Source organism: Mobula birostris, chromosome 12, assembly GCF_030028105.1.
Source record: "Mobula birostris isolate sMobBir1 chromosome 12, sMobBir1.hap1, whole genome shotgun sequence".
Taxonomy (NCBI): Eukaryota; Metazoa; Chordata; class Chondrichthyes; order Myliobatiformes; family Myliobatidae; genus Mobula; species Mobula birostris.
In genome coordinates, this window is record NC_092381.1 from 70,021,947 (window position 1) to 70,049,487 (window position 27,541).

General features: G+C 42.7%; 1 protein-coding gene across 4 annotated transcripts in view; it reads left to right on the forward strand.

The window, feature by feature from the left end:
- LOC140206354 (KN motif and ankyrin repeat domain-containing protein 4-like) overlaps positions 1-27,541 on the forward strand; it is a 111,749-nt gene that overhangs the window by 56,911 nt on the left and 27,297 nt on the right. For all 4 annotated transcript variants that reach the window (XM_072274719.1, XM_072274718.1, XM_072274717.1 and 1 more), the window contains 2 exons: positions 13,883-13,964; positions 21,433-23,640. In XM_072274719.1, coding sequence (XP_072130820.1) covers positions 13,931-13,964; positions 21,433-23,640 — 2,242 coding nt within the window. In that variant the 5' untranslated portion in view covers positions 13,883-13,930. The remainder of the gene's footprint in view (positions 1-13,882; positions 13,965-21,432; positions 23,641-27,541) is intronic.

Sequence of the window (27,541 nt, forward strand, 5' to 3'; positions counted from 1 at the left end):
ACCTTCCTTATCACCATCTCAACCTGCAAATTAACCTTTAGGAAATCCTGCACAAGAACACTAGGAGATATCAGGGGTAAGTTTTTTACGCAGGGACTGGTAAGTGCGTGGAATGGGCTGCTGGCGACAGTGGTGAAGGCGGATACGATAGGATCTTTTAAGAGACTCCTGGACAGGTATATGAAGCTCAGAAAAATAGAGGGCTATGGGCAACCCTAGGTAATTTCTCAGGTAAGGACATGTTCGGCACAACTTCATTGTCGAAGGGCCTGTATTGTGCTGTAGGTTTTCTATGTTTCTATGACTCCCAAGCCCCTTTTACCTCTGATTTTTGAACTTTCTCGCCATTTAGAAAACAGTCTTCGCCTTTATCCCTTCTACCAAAGTGCACGACCATACGCCATATCCCATCTGTCACTTCTTCACCCATTTGCTCAATCTGTCTAAGTCCTTCTGCAGCCTCTCTGCTGCTGCAACACTACCTGCCCCCCCCCACTTATCTTTGTATCATCTGCAAACTTGGCCACCAAGCCATTAATTCCATCAACCATTAATACATGTATCAATGTATCATTTCACATTGATATATAATGTGAGAAGAAGTGGTCCCAATGCTGACTCCTGTGGAACACCACTAGTCACCAGCAGCCAACCATAGGCCCCATTTGTTTTGAGTGACAGTCAGCCAATCTTCTATCCGTGCTGGTACCTTTCCAATAATACCGTGGACTCTTATCTTGTCAAGCAGCCTCATGTGCAGCACCTTGTTAAAGGCCTTCTGAAAATCCAAATAAACAATATCCATTGGCTCTCCTTTGTCTATCCTGACTGGTATTTCCTTAAAGAATTCCAACAGATTTGTCAGGCAAGATTTCCCCTTAAGGAAGCCATGTTGACTTTGGCCTACTTTATCATGCACCTCCAAATACCTTGAAACCTCATCCTTAATAATGGACTCAAACATTTTCCCAACCACTGAAGTCAGGCTAACTGGCCTATAATTTCTTTCCTTCTGCTTCCTTCCTTTCTTAGAGTGGAGTGATATTAGCAATTTTCCAGTATCTCGTGGTTCTTGAAAGATCACTATTAATGCCTCCACAATCTCTTCAGCTACCTCTTTCAGAACCTGAAAGTCCATCTGGTCCAGGTGACTTTTCTGCCTTCAGTCCTTTCAGTTTCCAAAGCACCATCACTTTAGTAGTAGTAACTACACTCAATTCTGCCATCTGACACTCTTGAATTTCTAGCATACTACAAGTGCCTTCCACAGTGAAGACTGATTCAAAATACTTTGGTTCATACGCTGTTTTATTGTCCCCAATGACTACATCTCCAGCATCATTTTCCAGCAATCCAATATCCACTCCTGGCTCTCTTTTACCCTTTATATCTGAAAAATCCTTTCTTGCTGTTCTCTTTGATATTATTGGCTAGCTTACCTTTATTTCATCCTCTCTTCCCCCCCCTTTTTGTCGCTCTCTCATTCTCTCGCTCTCTCGCTCTCACCAGAAAGATGTTGCCCCCTTCCACAGCAAGAGAGGGGATCAATAACAAAGGGCTCACGCTGATGATATTACAGCCTACAATGTTGCTTTTATTCCGAGTTTCTCTGACTCAAGAAATGGCACAAACTCTTCCCCACCATTGAGGGAAACAGTGAGGGAGCGCAATTGCCCAAGTGCAGAGACCTCCGACAGCCACATTTGCTTTTGTGATGTTCTGTTCCCCCGCAATGCCTCAGTCAGCGACACTGGCATGGAATCAGTTCGTCCAGCGAGCCGCAGAGCCACACCCTGAAGGTGTTCATCTTCCAAGCACCTTCCTGGGGATATCAACAAACAGCTAATCGATGAGCTCTGGGAGCCAGAACTCATCCCCCATGAAGAACCACAGTTTGATTTCAAGTCATCACTCCTGATGTGTAGGAATGCAGATGGAATCTATTCCCGAAGGATGATCAGGATGTGTGACACAGCACAGATGAGCAGCTATGGGGGAAGTTGGACTAAGTGGTAACCAAATCAGAATCAGGTCCATTATCACCGGCATGTGACATGAAATTTGTTAACTTAGCAGCAGCAGTTCAATGCAATACATAATCAAGCGGAGAGAAAAATAAATACATAAATAAGTAAAACAAAACAATAAATAAGCAAGTAAATCAATTACATATATTGAATAGATTAAAAAAGCATGCAAAAACAGAAACACTGTATATTAAAAAAAATGAGGTCGTGTCCAAAGCTTCAATGTCTATTTAGGAATCGGATAGCAGAGGGGAAGAAGCTGTTCCCAGTACAACTATAGAAGTTTTTGAGTGTATTTGTTGACATGCCAAATCTCTTCAAACGCCTAATGAAGTACAGCCACTATATTGCCTTCTTTATAACTACATCGATATGTTGGGATCAGGTTAGATCCTCAGAGATCTTGACACCCAGGAGTGTGAAGCTGCTCACTCTCTCCACTTCTGATCCCTCTATGAGGATTGGTATGTGCTCCTTCATCTTACCCTTCCTGAAGTCCACAATCAGCTCTTTCGTCTTACTGACGTTGAGTGCTAGGTTGTTGCTGTGGGATATGCCATTCCGCTAGTTGGCATATCTCACTCCTGTACGCCCTCTTGTCACCACCTGAGATTCTACCAACAATGGTTGTATCATCAGCAAATTTATAGATGGCATTTGAGCTATACCTAGTGGGCTAAGCACACACCTCTGAGGTGCGCCAGTGTTGATTGTTAGCGAGTAGGATATGTTATCACCAGTCCACACAGACTGTGGTGAGATTTTGAAAGTGCTTTCATCAACGAAATAGAAGAAAATTGTTTCAGGGTTGGACACAGTAGGAAGTAGGATTGAAAGGAGAACAGGCATTGCCTGTGAAGAGTGAGTGACAGCACTGATGTCTAGTGCAAGCAGAGTTGATAAGTTATCTGTGAAAACAGGCTGAGAGACTTTATCTGAAAGGTGAGATCAAGGATGGAAAGAAGGTTGTTGAACTGTTAAACAAACTGTAGTTAATTTCAGTTGATCATTTACTCTCATTGTATCTCCTCCAATAAAAGTTTTTTCACTGCTATCCAGAGGTTGACTCTATAAAGGGAGACTTCTCTGCAGAGGCATCAACTGACCCAGTGGCTATGAGTCACATTGCAAGTCTAGTGATAATAAAGGGCACTACAGCTTCACATGACCCATGCACCCTTCAGCATGGGTCACTATGTGGTAAGCTATGTATCACAGATCCACACTGATTCCATTCTCCCCAGTTTCTTCAGCACTGCCGACATGGTTGGAGGGTGAGAGAGGATTCACAGGAGCTGATTCTACAGCTCCATCTGCTCTCCTGGTCAGTGCATAGACTAATTAGCTTTGAAAGAGTGATTGAATATAATCTCTTTGTTTTTAGGGTTTTTTTCTCATTGCATGAATGCGAGCTTTCAAAGTATTCCCAAATACATAATTAGTAAATCAGTCGAATGGATGTTTAGTTTTTGAAATGAGGAGCGATTGAGTGAACAAAGTCTTCTTTGAATTTTAGTAAAATGAGAGATCTTACTGAAAACTGTGACAGGGCTCAACAGGTCGAATACAGGAAGGACGACGTTTTCTCTTGGCTAAACAAAGGGTTGGAGTTTCCAAAAAGGAGAGAAACCATTTAGGACAGAGATGAGAAATCTCCTCACACAAAGAGTGGTGAATCTTTGGACGTCTCTACCGAGAAGGCTATGGATGCTCAATTACTGTGTTTGTTCAGAATAGATTAACAAATACTATGGAATCAGGAAATGTGGGAATAAGGCTGGAAAATAGCTGCAGTTTTGTTTGTTCTGATATACTGGTTGGCTCGGTTTAAGGATTGGAAATAATGTCAGGCTCAGTAATAGGTTGACTAGTAGATAAATAGGAGAACATAGTGAAGGAACAGGTTTATCTATAAGAGAAGGATTCTGATTTAGTTACGATGAAGAAAAAAGTCTCTTGATTCCAGAGCCATCAGAGGAATGCCTTTAGGATAAACTTTCAAGTGCTGTGAGGTTTGTAGATTTTTTTGGTGCTGTGGACTTTTACTGATGGTAATGAGCTGAAAGCACAAGGCTGAAACATTGTGAAATTTTTCACTTATCTAGAAATGCACTAGGAAATAAATACTCTTAATTATTCACTGGTAACTTCGGGAGATGAAATACTGAGAGCACCTCATATTTTTTACAGAGGAATTTTCAGTCAAATGACATGAATTTATTAGATGGTAGAGATACTTATACTCCTAGTTTTGTGTTCTCAAAAATTTCAATCCATGTACTATTTTTTAGGATTAGCAGAAGAAAGGCAAAGCAGTAAATATAACTGAGTAAACTATTAAAAACACTCACCGAATGTAATGAAGTTACATATATAATGAAAGGGTGTTGGGTGGAGATATGTCTTTACCAAAGAAGGTATATGGCACTCCTTTCCTCCGCTAGCCTACAGGTCACCCTTGGGCAAGGTGTAGCACCCCACCCTGCCCATCAGGGTGACATGAAGCCATGGAAACAGGTGGTGGATGGTCGTATGAGCAGCTGGTGCATACCACGTCCTGGTTATGCAGCTACTGACGCCAGGCAGTCAGTCTCTGTCGTGTATTGATAATGACTGTGGTCACCTGTCTTGTAAAAACACTGCCCAGAAGAAGGCAATGGTGAACCACTGCTGTAGTAAGATTTGCCAAGAACAATCATGGCCAAGACCATGATCGCCCAGTTATAGAACAGGGCACATGATGATGTAATAAAGTCACAATATGTAATAAAGAATTCCTGGATTTTTTACTTCAAGGCTACTTTGAAATTGCCAGAAATATGGGTCAATTTGCTGATGGTCTTTTCACAGATTGCAATAGTAAAGGTAAAAACATTGCAGCTAGTGGTGGTGTTGACGACAACATTAACCTTTTCACATTGATCTATGTGTTCAATAACCCAAACCTGATGTCATATTTAAATTGTGTTGATTGTGAATGTGGACAGACTTGCCAGTTTTACCAGCTGCAGTGGTGGGGTAGCATGAGTTGGGAAAACAAATAAAACCGCAGTTGCAGGAATCCGACACAGAAATGGAATTACTGAAGGAACTCAGCAAGTCAAGCAGCATCTGTGGAAAGAGACACCAGTTACCATTTCGAGTCAGTGACCGTTCTTCAGCACTGGGTGAAGAACTTGGGTGGGGAGGTGGTTTGGAGTTTTCAGAGCAAAGCTGGGGGGAGGTGAAGTATGAGTCAAAACATTGAATGGAGAAGGGTTAAGATAAATCAGAGACCAGGTACGAATTGTTCAGGAATCAATTCATATAAAAGAGGTATGAAGAACCCATATACAGAACAAAGGGAAGCTATGACAAAGCAGTTTATCTCAAGATGGCAAATTTATAAGATTAATCTTAGCTTTATTTGTCCCATAAACATCGAAACATACAGTGAAATTTGTTGTTTATGTCAATGACCAGCACAGTCCAAGATGTGCAAGTGTCACCTTGCTTCTGGCACTGACATAGCACACTCACAACTAGCTAACCCAAACCATACATCTCTGGAATGTGGGAGGAAACTGGAGCACAAGGAGGAAACCGGAGGACAAGGAGGAAACCCACACGGCCACAGGGAGAGCGTAAAAGTTCCTTACAGAGAGAAGCAGGAATTGAACTCAAAGAAGATTCCAAAATTGATACTTTGCTCCTTTTAAGTAGTGCTTAAAACCTGATGAAACACTAATATTGGAGTCAATTTATTGAACATTTTGCAGAGTTGGGTGACCATACTTAATAGATTATCATGTTACTGACCTGCAGTCTGTGGACACCAAGCAATGTTTGACCAATTCAAAGTTCAAAATATATTTATTATCAAAAAAATGTATATATTACACAACCTTGAGATAAGTTTGTTTACAAGCAGTCACACAGTAAGAAATCTGAAAGAACCAAATTAAACAAACAATTAAAAAGACCAACACCTTATGCACAGAGGAATGGGAAAAACCACAGCATGCAAACAGTAGAAGCGAGCAACAACATTCCTAACTTGCTGCTCTGATGAAGCTTCAGGATGTTTTAACTATTTCTCTTTCCACAGATGCTGTCCAGCCTCCTGAGTGTTTCCAACATTTTCTATTTTTATTTAATTTTCCTTCCCAACCACAAGAGCGTGTGAATTCATCAGCCTATATAGTCTAAGTGATGATAGTCTGTTAAAAGTGTCTAATCATAACATATTGAGCCAAGGGCTGTTTGTACCAGAACACCGACTCAAGCTTTTATGTAGCTTGTCTTTCTCCATCTGTGGTGCCACACCATTTGGCTCCATGTGGAAAGCATCTTTAAAGGAGAAAGTATCTTTAACTCCAATCTCCAGAATTGTTCCATAAATTCCCGTATTTCAACACCACACCACCATCCTGTCTCAGGATGGAAGGAAATGAAAAGTACTGCAGTTATTGGAAGTCTGAAATGAAGAAAGGAAACACAGAGGCTGGAAATCTGAAGCAACACACGTAACATGCTAGAAGAACACAGCGGGTCAGGCAGCATCTACAGCGGCAACTGGATGGATGACGTTTCGGGCTGAGACCTAAAAATGCAGGAAGTGTTTGGGTCAGGCAACACTTGTTCAGGGAGAAATATTTAGTCTCTCCTGATGAAAGGACTTCAATTTGAAACATTAACTCTGTCTTTTACATAGATAACCTGCCGAGTGTTTCCAGTAGGAACTATGGTGGTTTTGCCTTAAGCAGTAACCTATCAGTGTGATGCTGCAGATGTCTCTCAATCCCAACTCGAAAGGAGCCAAGGGCAGACACGTGTTCATCTTGACAGCCTCTGGAAAGTCATCCCTCTATTTTGGTCTGGATTGCTGTGATGGCTATAAGCGGCAAATTCTGGCAAACATGCCCTTTCGCTACATAGACATCCCACTTATTGTTTCCTGCTGAGGATCAGATAAGAAAACTCCCTGACAGCTTTGTGTAGGTCTTGCTTCTTGTCTCCCCTCTGCCCACAGTCCTGTTCATTCTCCCAGGAATGCCATTCCTAAAAGGAAGTGTACTATCAGCCCTCCTCATCTGTGAGGGATTGGTTCCGGGACCCTTCGCGGATACCAAAAAACGCGGATGCTCAAGTCCGTTATTCAACCTGTCTCAATACAGTGGATCTTAGGACCCAGCGGAACCCCAGACCTTATTTAACCTGTCTCAGTGCAGTGGGCATTAGGACCCGGCAGTGGAGCTCTGAATCCACAGTTTTTCTGTTCACAAAAATAATCATGATCACAATTGAAAATAAAGTGGAAATAATAAAGCGATCGGAAAGAGGTGAAACGCCATCGGTCATTGGAAAAGCATTAGGCTACAGTTGGTCAACAATCAGAACAATTTTAAAGGGTAAAGTGAGAAAGGCCCTGCTCTGATGAAAGCTACAATTATTACTAAGCAACCCAGTGGTTTAATTATTGGGTTTTGGGGTTTTGGATTTTTGATCCTCCACATCAACCCGGCATGGATGGAGTGTGCGCTCGGGAGTGGTCTGTCACTGGATCGAACTCGGGAATTTCTGTTCCCGAGCCCGGCACTGAAACATACCTTTCTTAAGTGTTTTATATGCATAGAAAGGTAAAATATATACTATATACTAAGACAAATGTTTGACTAACTGACGCTAAATAATACCAGATGGACCTGTTCCATCTGACTTAGTAAGAGAACTTACTGGTTTTTTTTCATCCCGATCCACGATAAACTACGCACATCCTCCTGTATACTTTAAATCATCTCTAGATTATTTGTAATACCTAAAACAATGTAAATGCTATGTAAAATAGTTGTTATACTGAATTGTTTAGGGAATAATGACAAGAAAAAAAAAGTCTGTACATGTTCGAACAACAAGTGCTGGAAGAGCACTTCTGGGTTTTCTCGATTCGCGGTTGGTTGAATTCGCGCATGCGGAACTCGCGGATAAGGAGGGCCAACTGTGCATGAATACACCTTCTCATAAATCAATCAGCTGGTGCTGATGACAAGTCAACAAGAAGTCTTTAAACATCTGTTACAGACTCATAGTAACTACCAGAAGGAATTGGCCCGTAACCAAACTAAATCAATATTCCACATGTTCACTGTAGGAGATTAAAATACGTTGTTAGTCAGCACTGAGCTCTAGAATGACAGAACTGGTATTAGATGCAGTGTTGCAGTGATTGATATTATGATCTGCCTGCTCTGTTTCCTTTTTGTAAAAGGTCTTTGCATACTTTTGGGAACTAAGTTTACTTTTGGTACCCAAAAATTGAGCTATGTGATCTAATTTTTAACCATAATGTTCTACAATTTGTAGTAACAGTGAAAAGTGTTCTTACTAACTACAGTGTCTTGCCCGCAGCATTCATATAACCAAATAATGACACTTATACTCTACAGCAAGACTGAGTTACAAGAGAAACATGTCATTAGCATGAACTTAATTCTCAATAATGAATCTATAATATCAGTGTTAATGGACCATAATTAAACTGAAATTGGCTTAACTGCATTTAAATAAAATAATTCAAATAAATGGCAGGGCCCTTAGAAATATTGAAGTACAGTGGGATCTTGAAATTCAAGTCCATATCTCTTTGCAAGTGGCAACGTACTGTAAGTAGACAGCATAGTAAAGAAAGCATATGGCATGCTTACCTTTTGTTGATTAAGGCATCTAGAGTAAGAGTCAAGAAATGATGCTGCAGCTGCAGAAATCTTTGACAACACACACAGAATGCTGGAGGAACTCAGCAAGTCGGGCAGTAACTACGGAGGAGGGATGAACAGTCGATGTTTCAGGCCAAGACCCCATTTGTGGCTGGACAGGAAGGGGCAGAAGTCAGAATAAGAGGACTGGAGGGGGCGTAAGGAGTGCACGTTGACGGGTGATAGGCGAAGGGGAGAGTTTTATGAAGTAAGCTGGGAGGTGATAGGTGGAAAAGGAGAAGGGTTGAAGAGGAATCTGATAGGGGAGGACAGTGGACCATTGAAGAGAGAAAAGGAGGAGGCACACCAGGGGAAAGTGATGGACAGCTGAGGAGAAGAGAAGTGGTGAGAGGATAACCAGAATGGGGAATGAAAAAAGAGAGGTGGAAGGAGAAAGAAATTACTGGATTAAAGAAATTTATGTTTATGCCATCAGGTGGAAGGCTACCCAGATGTAATATGAGGTGTTGCTCTTCTAACCTGAGTGGCAGTAGAGGAGGCCATGGACGGACACGTTGGAATGAGAAGTTGAAGCAGGAGATCCACCTATTGTGGTGGATGGAGTGAAGGTCCTTGACAAAATGGTCTTGCTGATGTAGAGCAGGCCTCACTGGGAGCACTGGACACAGTAGGTCACCCCAACAGACTCCCAGATCACCTCACCTGGAAGGACTGTTTGGGGCCCTGAAAGGCGGTAAGGGAGCAGGTGCGGCACTTGCCCCTCTTGCCGGGATGTGCCAGGAGGGAGATCAATGGGGAGGGATGAGCGGACAAGAGAATCGTGTAGAGAGAGATCCCTATAGAAAGTGGGGAGTGTGTTGCTCAAGACTTCCAGCAACTGCAGACTCTCTTGTGCATAAGTCTTTGGTTAGGCTGCATTGAAGAATTGTGTGCAGTTCTTAGTTCCAATTGCAGGTAGCATGTGAAGGCTTTGGAGTGAATGTAGAAGACATTTACAAGATGCTGCCAAGGTTAGAGAATAATAGCTCTGAGGAGAGATTGGGCAAATTGAACTGTTCTCTGTGGAGCTTCAGATGCCAAAAGGACACCTGGCAGAGGTTTATAAAATTGAGAGACATAAGTAGAAGCCTTTTCTTCTACCAGATTAAAAACGTCAAACACCAGAGGACATAGCTTTAAGTTAAGAGGGGAAAAGTTTGAAGGAGATGTGTAGGGTAAGTTTCTTTTCCACACATAGTAGGTGCATGAAATGTACTGCCAATAAGCAGACTCTATTGTGGCACTTTAGGGCATTTATATAGGCACATGGACACGCAGAGTATGGGGGGATAGAAATCACGTGCAGGCCAGACGTGATGAGCTTGTATTGGCATCATGGTCAGCACAGACATGGTAGGCCGAGTGGCCTGTTCTTCAGCTGTAAAGTTCTATGTTCTAAATCATTTCTGCTTGGTTTAATTCTGCGATTGGGAGCAGGCGTTGTTCTATCAAGAGAGGCAAAACAGTTGGGTCTGTAGTCCTTGGATTCTTAATTCTTGGATTAAGAAAGAGACTGCACAGTTTTCCTTCTGAACAGATACTTCCAAGAGGTTAGTGAATGCAAATTGTCTCATTTTCCTATCTCTTTAGGCAAGTGATCCCACGTTTGGCTCTATGGTTTTGGTTTGGAACATGTGCTGAATTGTTTTAATACTAAGATGGTGGTAATAATAGGAACTGGTTTGGCTAAACAATCTTATTCTGTCAGAACAATGAGAACAGTTGTATTATATAGCCATTCATAATCTTCTCTGGTTTTGTGCTATATGTTATTCACTCCTTCCTTAGAAATGCAACTGAAGAAGGAAGTCCCAGTGTGTTTAACGGCCTGTGTCCATGCTTCGGACACAGTGAGCTGTGTGGTCTGATCTGAGGCTGAAAATAGCTGACTGGAAATACCAAATGTTGCAAAGGTCAAACATGTATTTATGGTATTTTGGAAAATTGCAATGACTGAAGTCTTAGTCAAAGCTTTTACCTGTGCATTGAAACCTCTCAGCATTTATCCTTGACTCATTCCTCCCCATCTGATTTCTTGGTAATGTCATCTTCCGACATGGGATCACCAAAGGCTGATAACACCTCTGTCCTTTGTTGCTGCTCTGCTGGGAAAAAATACATGCCTGGTGTGCAATTTTAGATAAGCTGTCACTTTGCAACTGAACATTGAATTGACCGTTGCCTCAACTTTATGAACCCTGCCACAAGCTTCATTCTGAAACTGACAGTTACTGCCATATCTCACTGCATAAGGCTGTTCAGATCATCGCATATTCAGCTTCAGACCGAGCTTTCAATCCCAGTATTCTAGAACCAGAAGTACCCAAATTCCACCTCTTAACACTGGTCTTCTCCGTCTTTAGACTAAATCTATTTTAGTTTTCTTTCAGCTGAGCTCCTATATTCCACCAGTTCTTCCTGCAGTATGTCCTGCCCACAATCGCTGCTGATCATTATAGCTCACATGGGCTTCGAGTTACCCTGCTTCATAGTGAATGCTGTTAGCTGAATCAGAAACCAAGACTCCACCTTGTGTTTAAATATTGCCACTTATTTTTAATCTTTGAGTGTTGATTAATATAATCACAAGCAGAAATTGCACAGAATTATTCATGGATGAACAGGGCCAGAAGTATATTCTGTTGTACACTGTTGGTCCTTTAATTAAGCTGAATTTAGTTGTCACTGCAACCAACTCACCAAATGCACAACAAGACTTGTAAGTTCCATCGTGGTTAATGTACCACAAGCAGTTTTAAAGTGCCCACATTCCTGATGGCCCGTGAGCAGCTTTTTCCAGTATGGTTGAAATCTGGACTCCAAACCATTTGCTAAAACTGCAGAGACAGTTTATTTATCTGTTGATGGAAATGTGCAACAGCTATATACTTAACCAAGGTTTCTAAAGTTGCATAAAGGTCACAGCAGATGAATTGCATTAATTTATTTTTGTAGCATTTTAGTAAATCTTGTCAAATCTTGTAGAAGACAGAAAGCAGTCAATGAGCTGAACAGAGAGAACGAGCTAAGAAGGAGTAAGTAGGGATGAATGCTCAGGATTCACGGTTGTAGAGACAACAAGGTTCAACTTTAGTAAATGAAACTTTTTTTCAGCTTGCTCACAGGTTCCTTCCTTTCTCCCTGTGACCACATTTGATTAATATTAAAGCTGATTATTAGCAATTTTTTTTTACCAAAGCCTTATTTTCTACTGACCTTATCCAATGAGAGAGAATGTTTCTTGAGCTCCTTGAGAAAACTCACTGCTTTCTCAACCTATTCAGTAGACATAAGCAAATCACTGGAAATATTTCAACAATTCCATTCCACACCCCCCCCCACCCCCACCACTAGATAGCGTGCTGAGTTCCTCCCCAAAACCAGGTTTTCCCCGCCATCCGATGGTAGAGCATTCCTATGAAACAGTTCGTAAGCCAGAATGTCATAGAGTGAAGAAGCAATTATCATTTATTTATATGGGAAAAATTTGAGAGCGTTCGCAGACCCAAAAAATAACCTACCAAATCATGCCAAATAACACATAAAACTTAAAACTTAAAATAACAGTAACATATAGTAAAAGTAGGAATGATATGATAAATACACAGCCTATATAAAGTAGAAATACTTCTCTGCAATCATTGCACTGTCCATCGTAACGAAAATCTCACGCAAGCACTCTCAGCAGAAACACTTGGCGCAAATGCTCTTGGCAGAAACACTCTCTCCAGTAACCTTCAAGCTATGGAGTTGCCAAATCATACCAAATAACACATAAAAATACACAGCCTATATAATGTAGAAATAATGTATGTACAGTGTAGTATCACTTACTGGAATCGGGAAGACAGCGAGCACACTGATGATGGTGTGTTAGGCTGAGTCGTCGGAGGTTTGGGTGGAGGGACACTGTGGTGTCATCTCATCGTCGTCTGTTTCCATCAGGGCAGGCAGGTTATCTTCTTCTATGTCTGCCTGCCTCGATGTCAAAGGTCGAGGTTCATCGTCTGCTGTGGTTGACGTGGAAGGCTTGAAAAACGACAGTATGCTTGAGTGCTTAGCCTCGCGCATTTTTCTATCATACAGTTCTTTGTAAGCACTCAAACCATCCTGCAAATATGCCCTAAACCTACATACCCTTTCAAAATTAAAGTCACACTTTTCTGGAATCATTGCAGCAAAAATCTCATGTAGTTGCTTTACGTTCGGTCCATTCGCTACTGCATTCAGTTTCGATTGTTATCCTTTCCTCTTCCAATTGCATCATCTCTTCATCTATCAGTTCTTGGTCAATGGAAAAGAGGCTGCAATAGCTAAATTTGCCTCTGCAGCCTTCACATGAGATTAGAGACTGAAACGTAGAGTGATTTTTTCCCCCCAAAAAACATCCTATTTGTGCTTTGGATTTCTATCATAGAAGATATTTTGATTTTCCTTTGCTGGCCTATTAGTATTAGGAGTTTGCTTCCCAGAGGTCAGACAACATAGAACGTTTAAATTGTTATTACAATAATTATATGACAGTGCTTTCGATAATATTTCTTTCTCCTTGCCTCTTAGCTTGGGTAACCCTGTCATAACATAATCCTTTTCTGTTATACCCAAATTTTGTTGAATTTGGAGCTGTGAATCAAATTATAGTCATTAAAACTTTCAGAGATTTGATACTCTTATGTCTTTAGGATTGCTTCAATAAAACATGTAGTGATAACTGTCAAGTTTCTATTTCCTTATGTTAAATGATACACTAATACAAAGATTAATGGATAATATATAGGCCGCCTTTAGTTCCTGTGCCGAGACTGATACCAAACAGTGAAGATCAACAAACTGCAAATGTTGGAGATCTGAAATAAAATTAGCCGTGCTGGAAATACTCACCAGGTCAGTCAGCATCCGTGGAAAGTGAAGCAGAATTAATATTTTAGGTCAAAGATCCTTCTTTTGAACTGGGAAAGAGTAAGAGGCAGCTGAAATACTACATGTGAAAAACTACTTTGTAATGAATCATTGATGTGTTATTGGAGAGGTACAAAATATCAAGCAATGGCTTCCTAAGTTAAATAGACCAATAGTTTAAAATTTAAGAGGTTAATTTTATTTGCCTACTTTTGCTTGCAGCTCAGTCAGTTTCACTGAATTTATCAAGCCACGTTCTGCTAAGACAGAATGTCAGAAGTTTTACAATCCCCAGATCATCCAGGTAAGTCAGAACATTTATTTTTCAACATTTGATGCAAATTAATTTCAGGGGTATCACTGGTGTCAGGGTAAATAAATGCCCAAATCTCACAAATATTACAGAGGGATGGGAATGGAAGGTGACCGTCAGTTTAATCTTTCCGCTGATTTCCTTTCCATTCCATCACTCACTTCCTGAAGCTGGTGTCAGGAAACATACAGAAGGCTTGATCCACGCACAGAACAGAGATTATTTTATCAGTAGGCGATAACTTTAATAAACTGCAAAATAACGTGCTACAATGGGCCACAAAGCAAGAGAAATCAGATATTTAACATGGCAAGGCAGCAAGCTAACTGGAGGCTAGGTGCAACTGGTTGAGGCTGAGCGAACAAGGATTGTGGTTGAGAGTAAGGTTTAAATAGGCTGCGGGTGGTGAGTTGGAAATGAGTGGCAGGTGGTTCCTGTTGTCTGAGTGGAGACCAGGAGGAGCCTGCATGTGAAGGCCTGACAGGAAGCCCTCCACCCCAAACAGCTGGCCCCAGCAACCCATAATTTCTCCTCTTGGCTCCATCCCTCCCAGCTGACCAGGGACTGCACACCCTGCTCATGATAGTGTGAATCCATCAACTGGTGTATCAAGTACACCAGACCACCATCCGCCATCTTTGGTTCCAGAGGTTCAGGCCTATATGGGTTGAGTGGTCCATGGACAACAGGCTTGGGGCAGGACACGTGGAAGATAGGTGTGATCCTGAAGGACTGTGGCAGCTGGAGACAGTAAGTGTCTGGGTTGATGTGATGAGCAGTCTTAAAGGCCCCAATGAATCAGGGTGAGAGCTTCCAGGAGTCAGTGCACAAGGGCAGATCTTGGGTGGACAGCCCTCGGTTGGAGTAGTCTGGCTGAGCACCAGTGGCTATAGGCGCGGTTCGCAGCTAGGATAGTCTTTCTTATCGTCATCCAAGCATTCTGGCAGCAGTGAAGCAGAGCTTGGTGGACAGAACCTCCACCATTGGCTCCTCCAGCGGGTGGGGGTAGCAACTGGGGTTGGTAGCCATGAAGTACTTCAAAGAGTGACATCCCCATGATGGAGGAGGTGTGTAGATTGTGGGACAGTTCGGACCAGAGCATATGCTTCTTCCACATGGAAAGACTTGAGGCGGTGAGGCATTGCAGAAACTTTTCTACTTGCTGATTGGCTCTAACTGTCCGTTGGTCTGTGGATGATGGCCAGAGGACAAGCTCACTGAGGTGTAGAGGAGGGAGCAGAAGGCTGCCCACCTGTTCTTGGAAAATTGTGAGCCGTGGAGGCGAACTGCATGATGCAGAACCAGGTCAGATGAATCAGCGGCTGATGGAAGCTTGGGGAGAGCAAAGAAGTGGGTTGCCTTGGAGAACTGGTCCATCACCATCATGATCACCATGGCCCCAGTGGAGGGTGGCAAACCCAAGAAGAAATCCAAGGCAATGTGTGACCACAGGTGGTGAAGGGCTGACAGGGGTCGCGAGAGACCAGAGGATTCCTTGTTGGAGGAGATGGACTGTGCACATTGAGGGTAGGCAGTGACAAATTGACATTCATCTGTGAACATGGTGGGCCATCAGGACTGGCAATGCAGAAAATCCAGAGACCACCTCATGCCTGGATGGCCAGACGGGTGAGGAGTGGTCCCATTGCCATTGGCACATACCTGCAGTTGTCAGGTGTGTTGGCTGCAGTAGCCTCGTGCAGTAGGGCCAGGAAGATCTGGTTCTCAAGATCCTAGACAATTGAGGTGAGGATCTGCAGGGATGGAATGATGGGTTGATCTCAATTTCAGCTCGAACCATCATGACAGGGCATCCACCTTAGTGTTTTCTTGGAACTGGGTCATTAGGAGATGGTGAAATTAAATTGCTGGAAGAAGAGGGCCCACGAGCCTGATGTGGGTTGAGTTGGCCGATCTTTTGTATGAATACGAGGTTCTGGTGGTCAGTACAGACCAGAAAGCGCTTGGTGTTTCCCATCCGACAATGTCTCCATTTAATGGTGAGTAACTTCCTGTCTCTTACTTGATAACGGCATTGTGTAGAGTTGAACATGCGTGATTCATTAGCAAGGGCAAATAAAACTAAGGCAGAGGTAATTGGAGTGGTCTTTGTTGGAGTGGACAGTGTTAGAATGGGGATTTGAGGCTTTAGCTCTTGGAGGCTTGAGTGAGAAAAGGCGCAAAGCTGTGGTAGATCTTTTCAGTTTATTTATTGTTTCCTTCTTTATAATTGCACAGATAGAGCAGTAGGGAAGCCAGGCAGAATAGCTGAATGCTCCTCTTGCGGGTTGTGAGATGGCAGGGTGTCCCTGACAGCTTTACCTGCAAGAAGTGCATCCAGCTGCAGCTTCTAACACTCCATGTTAAGGAGCTGGAGCTGGAACTGGATGACCTCTGGGTCACTCGGGAGGTTGAGGGGTGATAGGTAGAACATATGAAGAGGTAGTTACATCCAAGGTACAAGACACAGAAAACTGGGTGACAAACAGAAGGGTAAAAGGGGTTAAACAGCTAGTGCAGAGCACCCCTGTGGCTATCCCCCTCACAACAGCTATATCACTTTGGATACTGTTGGGGGGTGACTTCGCAGAGAAAAGCCACAGCATTCAGTCTCTGGCACTGAGTCTGGCTCTGCGGCTCAGGAGGGATGGAGGGAGAAGAGGTGAACTGTCATGATAGGGGATTCATTAGTTAGAGGAACTAAAGGAGGTTCTATGGACGAGAACAAGATTCCCAAATGGTATGTTGTCTCCTGGGTGCCAGCGACCGTGACATCTCGGATTACGTCCGCAGCATTCTTAAGGGTGAGGGCGAGCAGCCGGAGGTGATGGTCCATATAGATACCAATGACATAGATAAAAAGAGGAATGAGGTTCTGCAAAATATTCAGGGAGTTTGGTGCTAAGTTGAAGGACAGGACTCAGGATTGTCACGTGCTAGTGAGGCCAGAAATATGAAGATCATGCAGTTTAACACATGGCCAAGGAGTTGGTGCAGGAAGGAAGGCCTCAAATTTTTGGATCCTTGTACTTTCTCCCAGGGAAGGTGGAATCTGTGCAGAAGAGAAAGTTTGCTCCTAAACTGGAGGGGACAAATATCCTAGTGGTAAGGTTTGCTCATTCTGCATGGATGCATTTTTAAAACTTGAGATACAGTGTTGTACAGGCCCTTCCGCCCTTCTAACCATGTTGCCCAGTAACCCCTGATTTACCCCTAGCTTAGTCATGGGAAAATTTGCAATGACCAATCAACCTACCAACTGGTACATCTTTGGCCTGTGGGAGGAAACTGATGCGCCCAGAGGAAAGCCCACGTGGTCACGGGGACAACATACAAACTCCAGACTGGCAGTGGTAGCAACGTATTATAAAATGTTGTGCTAACCACTATGCTACCATGCTGCCCCTGGAGCTGAACGATATGGGAACTAGAATACCAGACCCAAAATAGATGGAGGAGATTTTAAATGGATTTTTTTTTTTATTTTGCATCTGTGTTTACTTGGGAGACGGTCAGTGTCAATAGAAGTGAAGCAAAGCAGCAGTAAGGTCATGGACCCTACACAGGTTACAGAGGAGGAGGGGTTTGCTGTCTTGAGGAAAATCTGGGTGGATAAATCCCCAGAGCCTGACAAGGTGTTCCCTCAGACCCTGTGGGAGGCCAGTGCAGAAATTTCAGGGGCCCTAGTAGAGATATTTAAATCATCCTTAGCAACAGGTGAAGTACCAGAGGATTGGAGGATAGCTAATGTTGTTTTATTGTTTAAGAAAGGCTCTAAGAATAAACCAGGAAATTATAGGTCATTGAGCCTGACACCTGTAGTGGGAACGTTTCTGGAAGGTATTCTAAAGGACCAGATATGTGTAGTTAGATAGACAGAATTCAATTAGGGATAGTCAGCAGGCTTTGTGCATGGAAGGTCATATTTAACCAACCTTAGAGTGTTTTGAGGAGGTTACCAGGAATATTGATGAAGGCAAGTCTGTGGATGTTATCTACATGGACTTCAGGAAGGCATTTGTAAGGTCCCACATGGGAGGTTGCACGATAAGGTTCAGTCACTTGGCATTCAAGATGAGGTAGTAAATTGGATGAGAATGGTAATCGATGGTTGCCTCACTGACTGGAGGCCTGTGACTAGTGGAGTACCACAGGGACCGGTGCTGTGTCTGTTGTTGCTTGTCATCTATATTAATGATCTGGATGATAACATGGTTAACTGGATCAGCAAATCTGCATATGACACCAAGATTGTGAGTGTAGTGGACAGCGAGGAATACTTTCAAACCTTACAGCACGATCTGGACCAGATGGAAAAGTTGGCTGAAAAATGACAGATAGAATTTAATGCAGACAAGTATGAGGTCTTGCACTTTGGGAGGACCAACCAGGGTAGATTCTACACAGTGAGCTGTAGGACATTGAAGAGTACGGCAGAACAAAGGGATCTGGGAAAACAGGTCCAAAATTCATTGAAAGTGGTGTCACAAGTAGATAGGGTCATAAAGGAAGCTTTGGCACATTGGCTTTCATAGATCAAAGTATTGAGTACATGAGTTGGGATGTTGTGTTGAAGTTGTATAAGACATTGCTGAGGCCTAATTTAGAGTATTGTGTGCAGTTTTGGCTACCGACCTACAAGAAAGATATAATTAATACTGAAAGAGTATAGAGATTGGAGAACCTTAGTTAATAGGGAAGATTGAACAGTTTAGGACTTAATTCCCCAGAACACAGAAGGCTGGGTGAGATTTGATAGAGGTATACAAAATTATGAGGGGAAAAGATAGGGTAAATGCAAGCAGTCTTTTTCTACTGAGGCTGGGTGAGACTACAACTAGAAGTCATGGGTTAAAGGTGAAAGATGAGATGTTTAAGGGGAATATGAGGGGAAACTTCACTCAGAGAGTGGTGAGAGTGTAGAACAAGCAACCAGTGCAAGTCGTGGATGGGATTTTAATTTCAACAGTTAAGAGACGTTTAGATAGGTATGTGGATGGGAGTGGTAGTGAGGGCTATGGTCCGGTTGCAAGTCAGTGGGACCACGCTGTTTAAATGGTTCAGCATTGACTCGATGGGCCAAAGGGCCTGTTTCTGTGCTGTAGTTTTCTATGACTGTAAGAAGGCACAAGGGTGAGTCATCCCACCTGGTCCTCGCTGGGAGAGGACGGCCCTGGCACCCACGTCCAATGCATCTGCCTCTACCACTGAGAATCCGGAGGGGATTTGGATGCCGGAGAATGGGAGCAGCAGAGAAGCATCTCTTCAGAATCAGGTTTAATATCACCAACATACATTGTCAAATTTATTGTCTTGCAGCAGCAGTTCATTGTAATATATAGTATTATAAAATTTAAATTACAATAAGTAGTATTTATTAAAAATATTCAATAGTAATGCAAAAAGACAGGACTGAGGAGGTATTCATAGCAGAGGAGAAGAAGGTACCCCCTTGTGCAATTGGATCCCGGCTTTCCTCACTTGTAGATTCCAGTCAGTTCGGGTTGGCAAAAACATCTCTACAATCTCAAAACGCAAACAACAGGAATTCTGCAGATGCTGGAAATTCAAGCAACACACATAAAAGTTGCTGGTGAACGCAGCGAGCCAGGCAACATCTCCAGGAAGAGGTGCAGTCGATATTTCAGGCCGAGACCCTTCATCAGGACGAACTGAAGGAAGAGTGAGTAAGGGATTAGGTGAGGTATAATATGTTGGACCCGGAGGCTGGCGGGGTGGTAGGTGAGGAATAATATGTTGGACCTGGAGGCTGGTGGGGTGGTAGGTGAGGAATAATATGTTGGACCCGGAAGCTGGTGGGGTGGTAGGTGAGGAAATCACCTACCACCCCACCAGCCTTCGGGTCCAACATATTATTCTCCGTAACTTCCGCCACCTCCAACGGGATCCCACCACTAAGCACATCTTTCCCTCCCCCACTCTCTCTGCATTCCGCAGGGATCGCTCCCTACACAACTCCCTTGTCCATTCGTTCCCCCCCATCCCTCCCCACTGATCTCCCTCCTGGCACTTATCCGTGTAAGCGGAACAAGTGCTACACATGCCCTTACACTTCCTCCCTTACCACCATTCAGGGCCCCAAACAGTCCTTCCAGGTGAGGCAACTCTTCACCTGTGAGTCGACTGGGGTGATATACTGCGCCCGGTGCTCCCGATGTGGCCTTTTATATATTGGCGAGACCCAACGCAGACTGGGAGACCACCTTGCTGAACATCTATGCTCTGTCCGCCAGAGAAAGCGGGATTTCCCAGTGGCCACACATTTTAATTCCACATGCCATTCCCATTCTGACATGTCTATCCACGGCCTCCTCTACTGTAAAGATGAAGCCACACGCAGGTTGGAGGAACAACACCTTATATTCCGTCTGGGTAGCCTCCAACCTGATGGCATGAACATCGACTTCTCTAACTTCCGCTAATGCCCCACCTCCCCCTCGTACCCCATCTGTTACTTATTTTTATACACACATTCTTTCTCTCACTCTCCTTTTTCTCCCTCTGTCCCTCTGAATATACCCCTTGCCCATCCTCTGGGTCTCCCCCCCCTGTCTTTCTTCCCGGACCTCCTGTCCCATGATCCTCTCGTATCCCTTTTGCCTATCACCTGTCCAGCTCTTGGCTCTATCCCTCCCCCTCCTGTCTTCTCCTATCATTTTGGATCTCCCCCTCCCCCTCCAACTTTCAAATCCCTTACTCACTCTTCCTTCAGTTAGTCCTGACGAAGGGTCTCGGCCCGAAACGTCGACTGCACCTCTTCCTAGAGATGCTGCCTGGCCTGCTGCGTTCACCAGCAACCTTTATGTGTGTTCCTCTACAACCTCCATCAGCACAGGGGTATCGCAGGGATGTGTACTTAGCCCCCTGCTCTACTTGCTATGACTGTATGGCTAAGTACAGCTCCAACACTATATACAGTTTTGTTGATGACACCACTGTGTGGGCTGTATCAAACGGGGTGATGAATCAGCGTACAGGAGGGAGATTGAAAACTGGGCTGAGTGGTGTAATAACAACAACCTCTCACCCAATTCAATAAGACCAGGGAAATGATTGTGGACTTCAGGACAGGAGGTTGATAGGTTCTTGATTAGTCAGGGTGTCAAAGGTTACGTGTAGGGGGCAGAAGAATGGGGTTGAGAGGGATAATAAATCAGCCATGATGGAATGGCAGAGCAGACTTGATGGGCCAAATGGCCCAATTCTGCTCCTATGCCTTATGGTCTTGGTCTATCAATTCATTTGTCTTCACTAATATTAGTGAAAAACAGCTGTTGTAGAGGACAGGGCATAATTGAGCGTAATTCTGTTTTGGTAGCTTATCTCAAGGTTGTCACTTGACATTATGGAATGAATTAGTTGGATTTGCATGCTCGTAATATGAAGTTTAAAATTTTTGGTATTTAGATGTTTTCTTAAAATCTATTTTTTTTTAAAGCCAACATCAAGTTGTCTGAGATGTGTGCCAGTGAGGACAATACAAAGCAATCCCCATATTCAGTGGAAACCCCTTATGGATTCCACCTGGACCTGGACTTCCTGAAATATGTTGATGATATAGAAAAAGGAAATACCATCAAGAAGGTTTACATCCAGAAGAAAACCAAGCAACCAAAATATAGCACATTGCCTAGAAATTTCAGTATCACCAATACTCAATTCTCCTCAGCTGATTCTCATTCTTGTGGAAGGTATGGGGACAAATGCAAGATCACTTCTTCCCAGGCACCTAACAACAGATGTAAAGGGGCCAGCATCCAGGAGCTATTTAAAAGTTCTCTGTGTAACTATGAACCATCACTATCACAACCTAAACTGTATGATTACAGATCAGGAAAGACTTTATCTAATGCCAGGGAAAGTTTTGTGGAGAATGGACTGACTCCCCACAGCTGGATAAAACCTCCCCTTCTAAGGACATCCAGTGTACCAGTTGATTTCAAGGAGCGGAGTTCTGAAGAACAACATCAAAGACTTTCCACGTCCCAGCAAAAATTAGACCCATCACAAAATTGTGGCTTCAGTACGCTGGGCAATGCAGTTATCCGGGAGAACTACACCATCACTGAAGTTGCACCACAGTTAAACATGCCGTCGACTGAGGTCGGTCAGCTACAGCAGCAAGTAAAACTTGTTCAGGGTAGAAACAGTGAGATGCAAGAGCAAGTAAAGACCATTACTGAACTCAAGCAGCAAGTACGTGTGTTACAGGAAGAAAAAGAACAGCTCTGTATTCAGTTGAAAATTCATCAGAATGCAACACAGACTTCTGTCCCAGAGATGAAATTTGATAATAACGGAGACAAAACCAACTACATCACAGCAGGAAACCAAAGCAGTTCTTCAGTCACACCAGGTGGATCAGAAACAGTAGGAGGTCGGACATCACTCCCGATCAAAAGTATAGCCTCTGAGTTCCTCAGCTCGGATGAAAAATTCCAAAGTGAAAAAGTGACCAACCTTGATGATCAAATTAAACTTGTTTCAAACGTTACTGTAAGTGGAAATGAAAACGTTGATTTCAGTATCCGTAAGGAAGCCTTTCAGAACTCCTGCACTGTAGAAGACAATGAACACAGAACAAGGGATATGGGTATTCAAGTTACCAGTGGGGAGTTGGGGCTGGTATTTGTACCACACTCAAGCACAGAGAAGTTTTCCATTAAAGAACCAGGAACCGTACAGGAAAATCAGCTTCATGGTGGAACTCAAGAACCCAGGTTGGCAGAGGAAACTGTAGTCCCCAAGGATAATAGAAATATTGTCTCCTCAAATAATCTGGAAGATCCAGCTGTACACTTTGAAAGGAAATGTACACAAGACCAAACTGAGGTACCCGGTGCAGTTACCCAGCCTACAAATCAAAGCAATCGAGGTATCACTGAACTCGAATTTGGACTCCTTGAACCGAGTGAATCAAAACAAATGTGCAAGCATGATATCGAGCCAGGCCTCCAACCAGTCACCAGGTCAATACATCGCGAAGAGTGCAGTGCAAGCGCAGCACACACAAATCTAATAGAGACACGCAGTGTAGGGGTCTGTACAGATCACATCGCCGTCAGTAATGCAGATGTTATGGCAGTTGTTGAAACAAGTGAGAAAGCGACAGATGCTGCAGTCCACGTATGCAGCAAGGCTGTTGAGACTGACCATGACTTATCACTGCGCTGCATGCGTCATGTGAGCAGCAGCAAGGTGAACAAAGACTGCAGTGCGGTGTGTGACGACAATAGTGAGAGTGATTCTGACGGTCTGAAGAACATTCAGAGCGGTTCTGCTGCTGGGAGCAATGCCACGAAGGATAATGACATAGAACGTCCAGTTGCTGTCAAATGCCAAGGCAGTGGATGTGAAAAATATGAATCCCAAGATGCTTTCCATGACTTCCCTCAGCCTGAATCCCAGATGATTTCAACAAAGCCTGAATTAGCCCACAGTATTAAAACAATCGAGGGTCTTTTATGCAAACAGCAGTCTTTTTTGGAGCAAAACTACCCTGAGTTGGCACAGAACTTCAAAAAACTTTGTTCGAGTATAGGGTCCCTCAGCATTCAGCTGATAAGTTCTCTTCAGCCATCGACTCCATCACTTCCCATGCTTGATCAATCAGAAAGGAACTCTGCTAAAAAGGAGTGTGAACCAGGTGAGATCAGTCTGACAGATTTACATAACTAATAATAGATTTTCATCCAAATCAACTGTTCAAGTAAATGCTCTAGTTGTCTCTTTCAATGCCCTTCTTTCCTTAATGAGGTCTAGTTCCATATGGGAGCCTGTTCATGATTGCCAATTGACCATTCCTAATGAGTGAACTTTGTTGCTGTATGTTGCCAGATTGCTTGATCCCAGGAGGAATCTCTGCCTGGTGAGTCATCATAAAGCATTCGCTCTGGATTTCACCACTCCCAGTAAGTCCCATCGCAGTTGTTTAACCTAAGCCTACTAAGTAAGCATCCCAACCAGCAGGTCGACATAAAGTGATGGAAAATACTGCATAAGTAACAATAAACTGTAACCCAGTTAAAATAAAATAAGTTGGTTAACCTAAAATAAGACGACTAAAATTAAGGTAAGGCAATTAAAATGAAATTGAAATAATTTCATCAAAATTTCAGCCAACCTGTAATAACAGTGGAGATTATTCAAAAGTTAAAAGGCTCATGTGTAATACCAGGTTTGAAGAAGCATGAAATGAAGATTAGCCTTATTTGACACATCTAAATTGAAACAAAGGGTGAAATGTGTTGTTTGCATCGACAACCAACGCAGACTGTGGATGTGCTGAGGGTAGCCTGCAAGTGTTGCCATGTTCCGGCAGCAACATAGCATGCCCACAATTTACTCACTCGTGCATCTTTGGAATGTCGGGGGTAATCAGGGCAGCCAGGGGAAACTCGTGGTCCTGGTAAGAACATACCAACTCCTTACAGAAATCATCATCATCATCATCATCATCAGGTGAGAACATACCAACTCCTTACAGAAATCAGTAGGAATTAAACCCTTTCACTCTCACTATAAAGCGTTAGGCTAATCCCTCAGCTACCATACCACCCTTCTGCTTCTGTGCCAATATCCTCCCCCCTCCTCCCACGCTACCAGACTGTATTATACCTGAAAGAACAGATTATTAGATGGTTTTTCTGGCGCTCTGTTCCTTGGTTGGGGTGGAAACTTGTCAATTTTGCATGCTTTACATTTTGTACACTTATCATTCACTCAAGTTTGTAAACAATAGTTTGGAAGAGAAATTTTGCATGTGATCAATGTCTATTGTCTTGCTAATTTTGCTATTCTCTAATTATACAACAGAAATAGACATGGTATGGCAAATTCTGCAGTTGCTAGGTATCTGAAATATAAAAATCAACAAAATTGTTGCAAATACTATAATTGTTGTTATAATTGTTGCAAAGTCCAGCAGAATCTGAAGGGAGATGATAGAAACAATTAATATTTTAGGCTGATGTCCATTAATCAGAACTGCATCTGGTGAAATGTCATTGGCATGTAACAATGCATATACCCGTTTTATTATAGTAAGGGCCATTCGCCTAGGTATTCTTTGTTGTCGTACACAGCTCAGCCTTTCTTGGATATCCTTTAATTTCTTCTCAGTTGCTTTATCTGGTTTCCTTTAGAAAACATCCAGCTTTTCGCCTCAACAACTGTTGTTTGATAGCAACTTCATTATTGCTCTCACTTTAAGAAAAGAAATCTCTCCCTATCTTGCTAATTTGTTACTAACATTGTATTTATGGCCATTTGTTTTGTTTCCTGTTCATTTCCATGGATGCTGCCTGACATGATGAGTTCCTCCAGCATTTTGTGTATGTTACCTGAAGTCACGTTCACTCTACATCTGCCATATTCAGTCTGTTCATAGCCTCTCGATTCTTCCCTATCCTAAAGGAAAATATCACAGACTGTATAATCTTTTACACAATTGCTCTCATAAATCATCTTGCGCTTTGAATATCTTCCAATGTTTTTATACCCTTTATGAAAACATGGAGACCAAATCAGTGTAACGTGCAGTATAATTTATGATCTGTGTGTTGTCTGAATCTACTGCACAGTATATTCCCATGAAGCTGCTGCAAGCATGTTTTTCCTTGTTTTGTACCTCACCGCACTTGACATTAAACTTGACTTGGATTCCATGCAAATATATTTTTCTGATTTCTCATGTATATCCATAGAATAAATAGGGATGTTTTGTTTTCATTCGTTCTGCCATCCTATGCTGCTGCTTTTCATAATTCTGTTTCCCTGGAATACTCTGCACTTATAAACATTCAGTTTACTTCAGAAGTGTAGATGAACGTTTTTTTTCCTTCCAATAGTATCATGCCATATTTATTAAAATTAAATTCATTTGCTGTGTAGTTGCTCAGTTTAAATTACCCAATATTACATGCTTTCTCAGCGTTAGCTACTCCTTGCAGTTAGATGATGTGGCACCATTGTTTGCCTAAATTATTAGCATAAAATTATAAGTGCGTAATACTATTCAGTACTATTTTCTTGTGAAACATGGCATCTCTTCTTTCTCCAATCTGAGTAGCCACTCTTCATGACTGTTCCCTGCTTTTCAATGTCTCTTAGCTGATTTATTATCAACAAAGCTAATCTACCCCTGAATCCATGTGCTGTAGTCTTTAATACAAGCCTGTTATGTAAAACATTTTGGAAAAAGTCCAAGAATATCATCACCCTCCTGGCACAAATCAAGAAGTGTATATTTATTTAAAGAGCACAATATGGACGCCTTGTGTAGTGCATTTCCAGATTCCGAACAAGATTTTCTGGAGACAGCAAAATCAGAGACAACTTTGCAGGAAGAAAGGTAATCATTAAACTGCCAGTAAGACTGTGAGGAACATGGGAGTAGTGCTATTAGAGGTATTCTCTCAACAGTCTTGGCTTAGTTCTGACTTCCAATACAGTTTGTGCGGAATTTGCACCTTCTCTCTGTAGTCCTGAGTGCTCCAGTTTCCCCCGATATTACATACATGCAGGTTGTGAAGTTAATTAAACTATAAATTGCCAGCAAAAGAGAAATCTGGTCATTCATGGAATCAGAATCAGAATTTATTATCACCAGCATGAGTCGTGAAATTTGTTAACTAAGCAGCAGAAGTTCAATGCAATACATAATATAGAAAAAAATAAGTAAATCAATTGCAATATATGTACATTGAATAGATTAAAAATCATGCAAAAGCAGAAATAATATATCTTTTAAAAGTGAGGTAGTGTCCAAGGATTCAATGTCCATTTAGGAATCAGATGGCAGAGGGGAAGAAGCTGTTCCTGAATCGCTGAGTATGTGCCTTCAGGCTTCTGTATCTCCTACCTGATGGTAACAGTGAGAAAAGGGCATACCCTCGGTGCTGGAGGTTCTTAATAATGGACACTGTCTTTCTGAGACACCACTCCTTGAAGATGTCCTGGGTACTTTGAAGGCTAGTGCCCAAGATGGAGCCGACTAAATTTACAAACCTCTGCAGCTTCTTTCGGTCCTGTGCAGTAGCACCCCCCCCCCCCAATACCAGACAGTAATGCAGCCTGTCAGAATGCTCTCCATGGTACATCTATAGAAGTTTTTGAGTGTATTTGTTGACATACCAAATCTCTTCAAAGTCCGTATGAAGTATAGCCACTGTCTTGCTTTCTTTATAACTGCATCGATATGTTGGGCCTAAGTTAGGTCCTCCGAGATCTTGACACCCAGGAACTTGAAATTGCTCACTCTCTCCACTTCTGATCCCTCTATGAGGATTGGTATGTGTTCCTTCATCTTACCGTTGCTGAAGTCCACAATCACCACTTTCGTCTTGCCAATGTTGAATGCCAGGTTGTTGCTGCGACACTACTCCACTAGTTGGCATATCTTTTTCCAGTACGCCCTCTCGTCGCCTGCTGAGATTCTACCAACAATGGTCGTATCATCAGCAAATTTGTAGATGGTATTTGAGCTATGCCTAGCCATATAGTCATGGGAACAAAGTAAGCATAACACACAGAATGAGAACAAAATT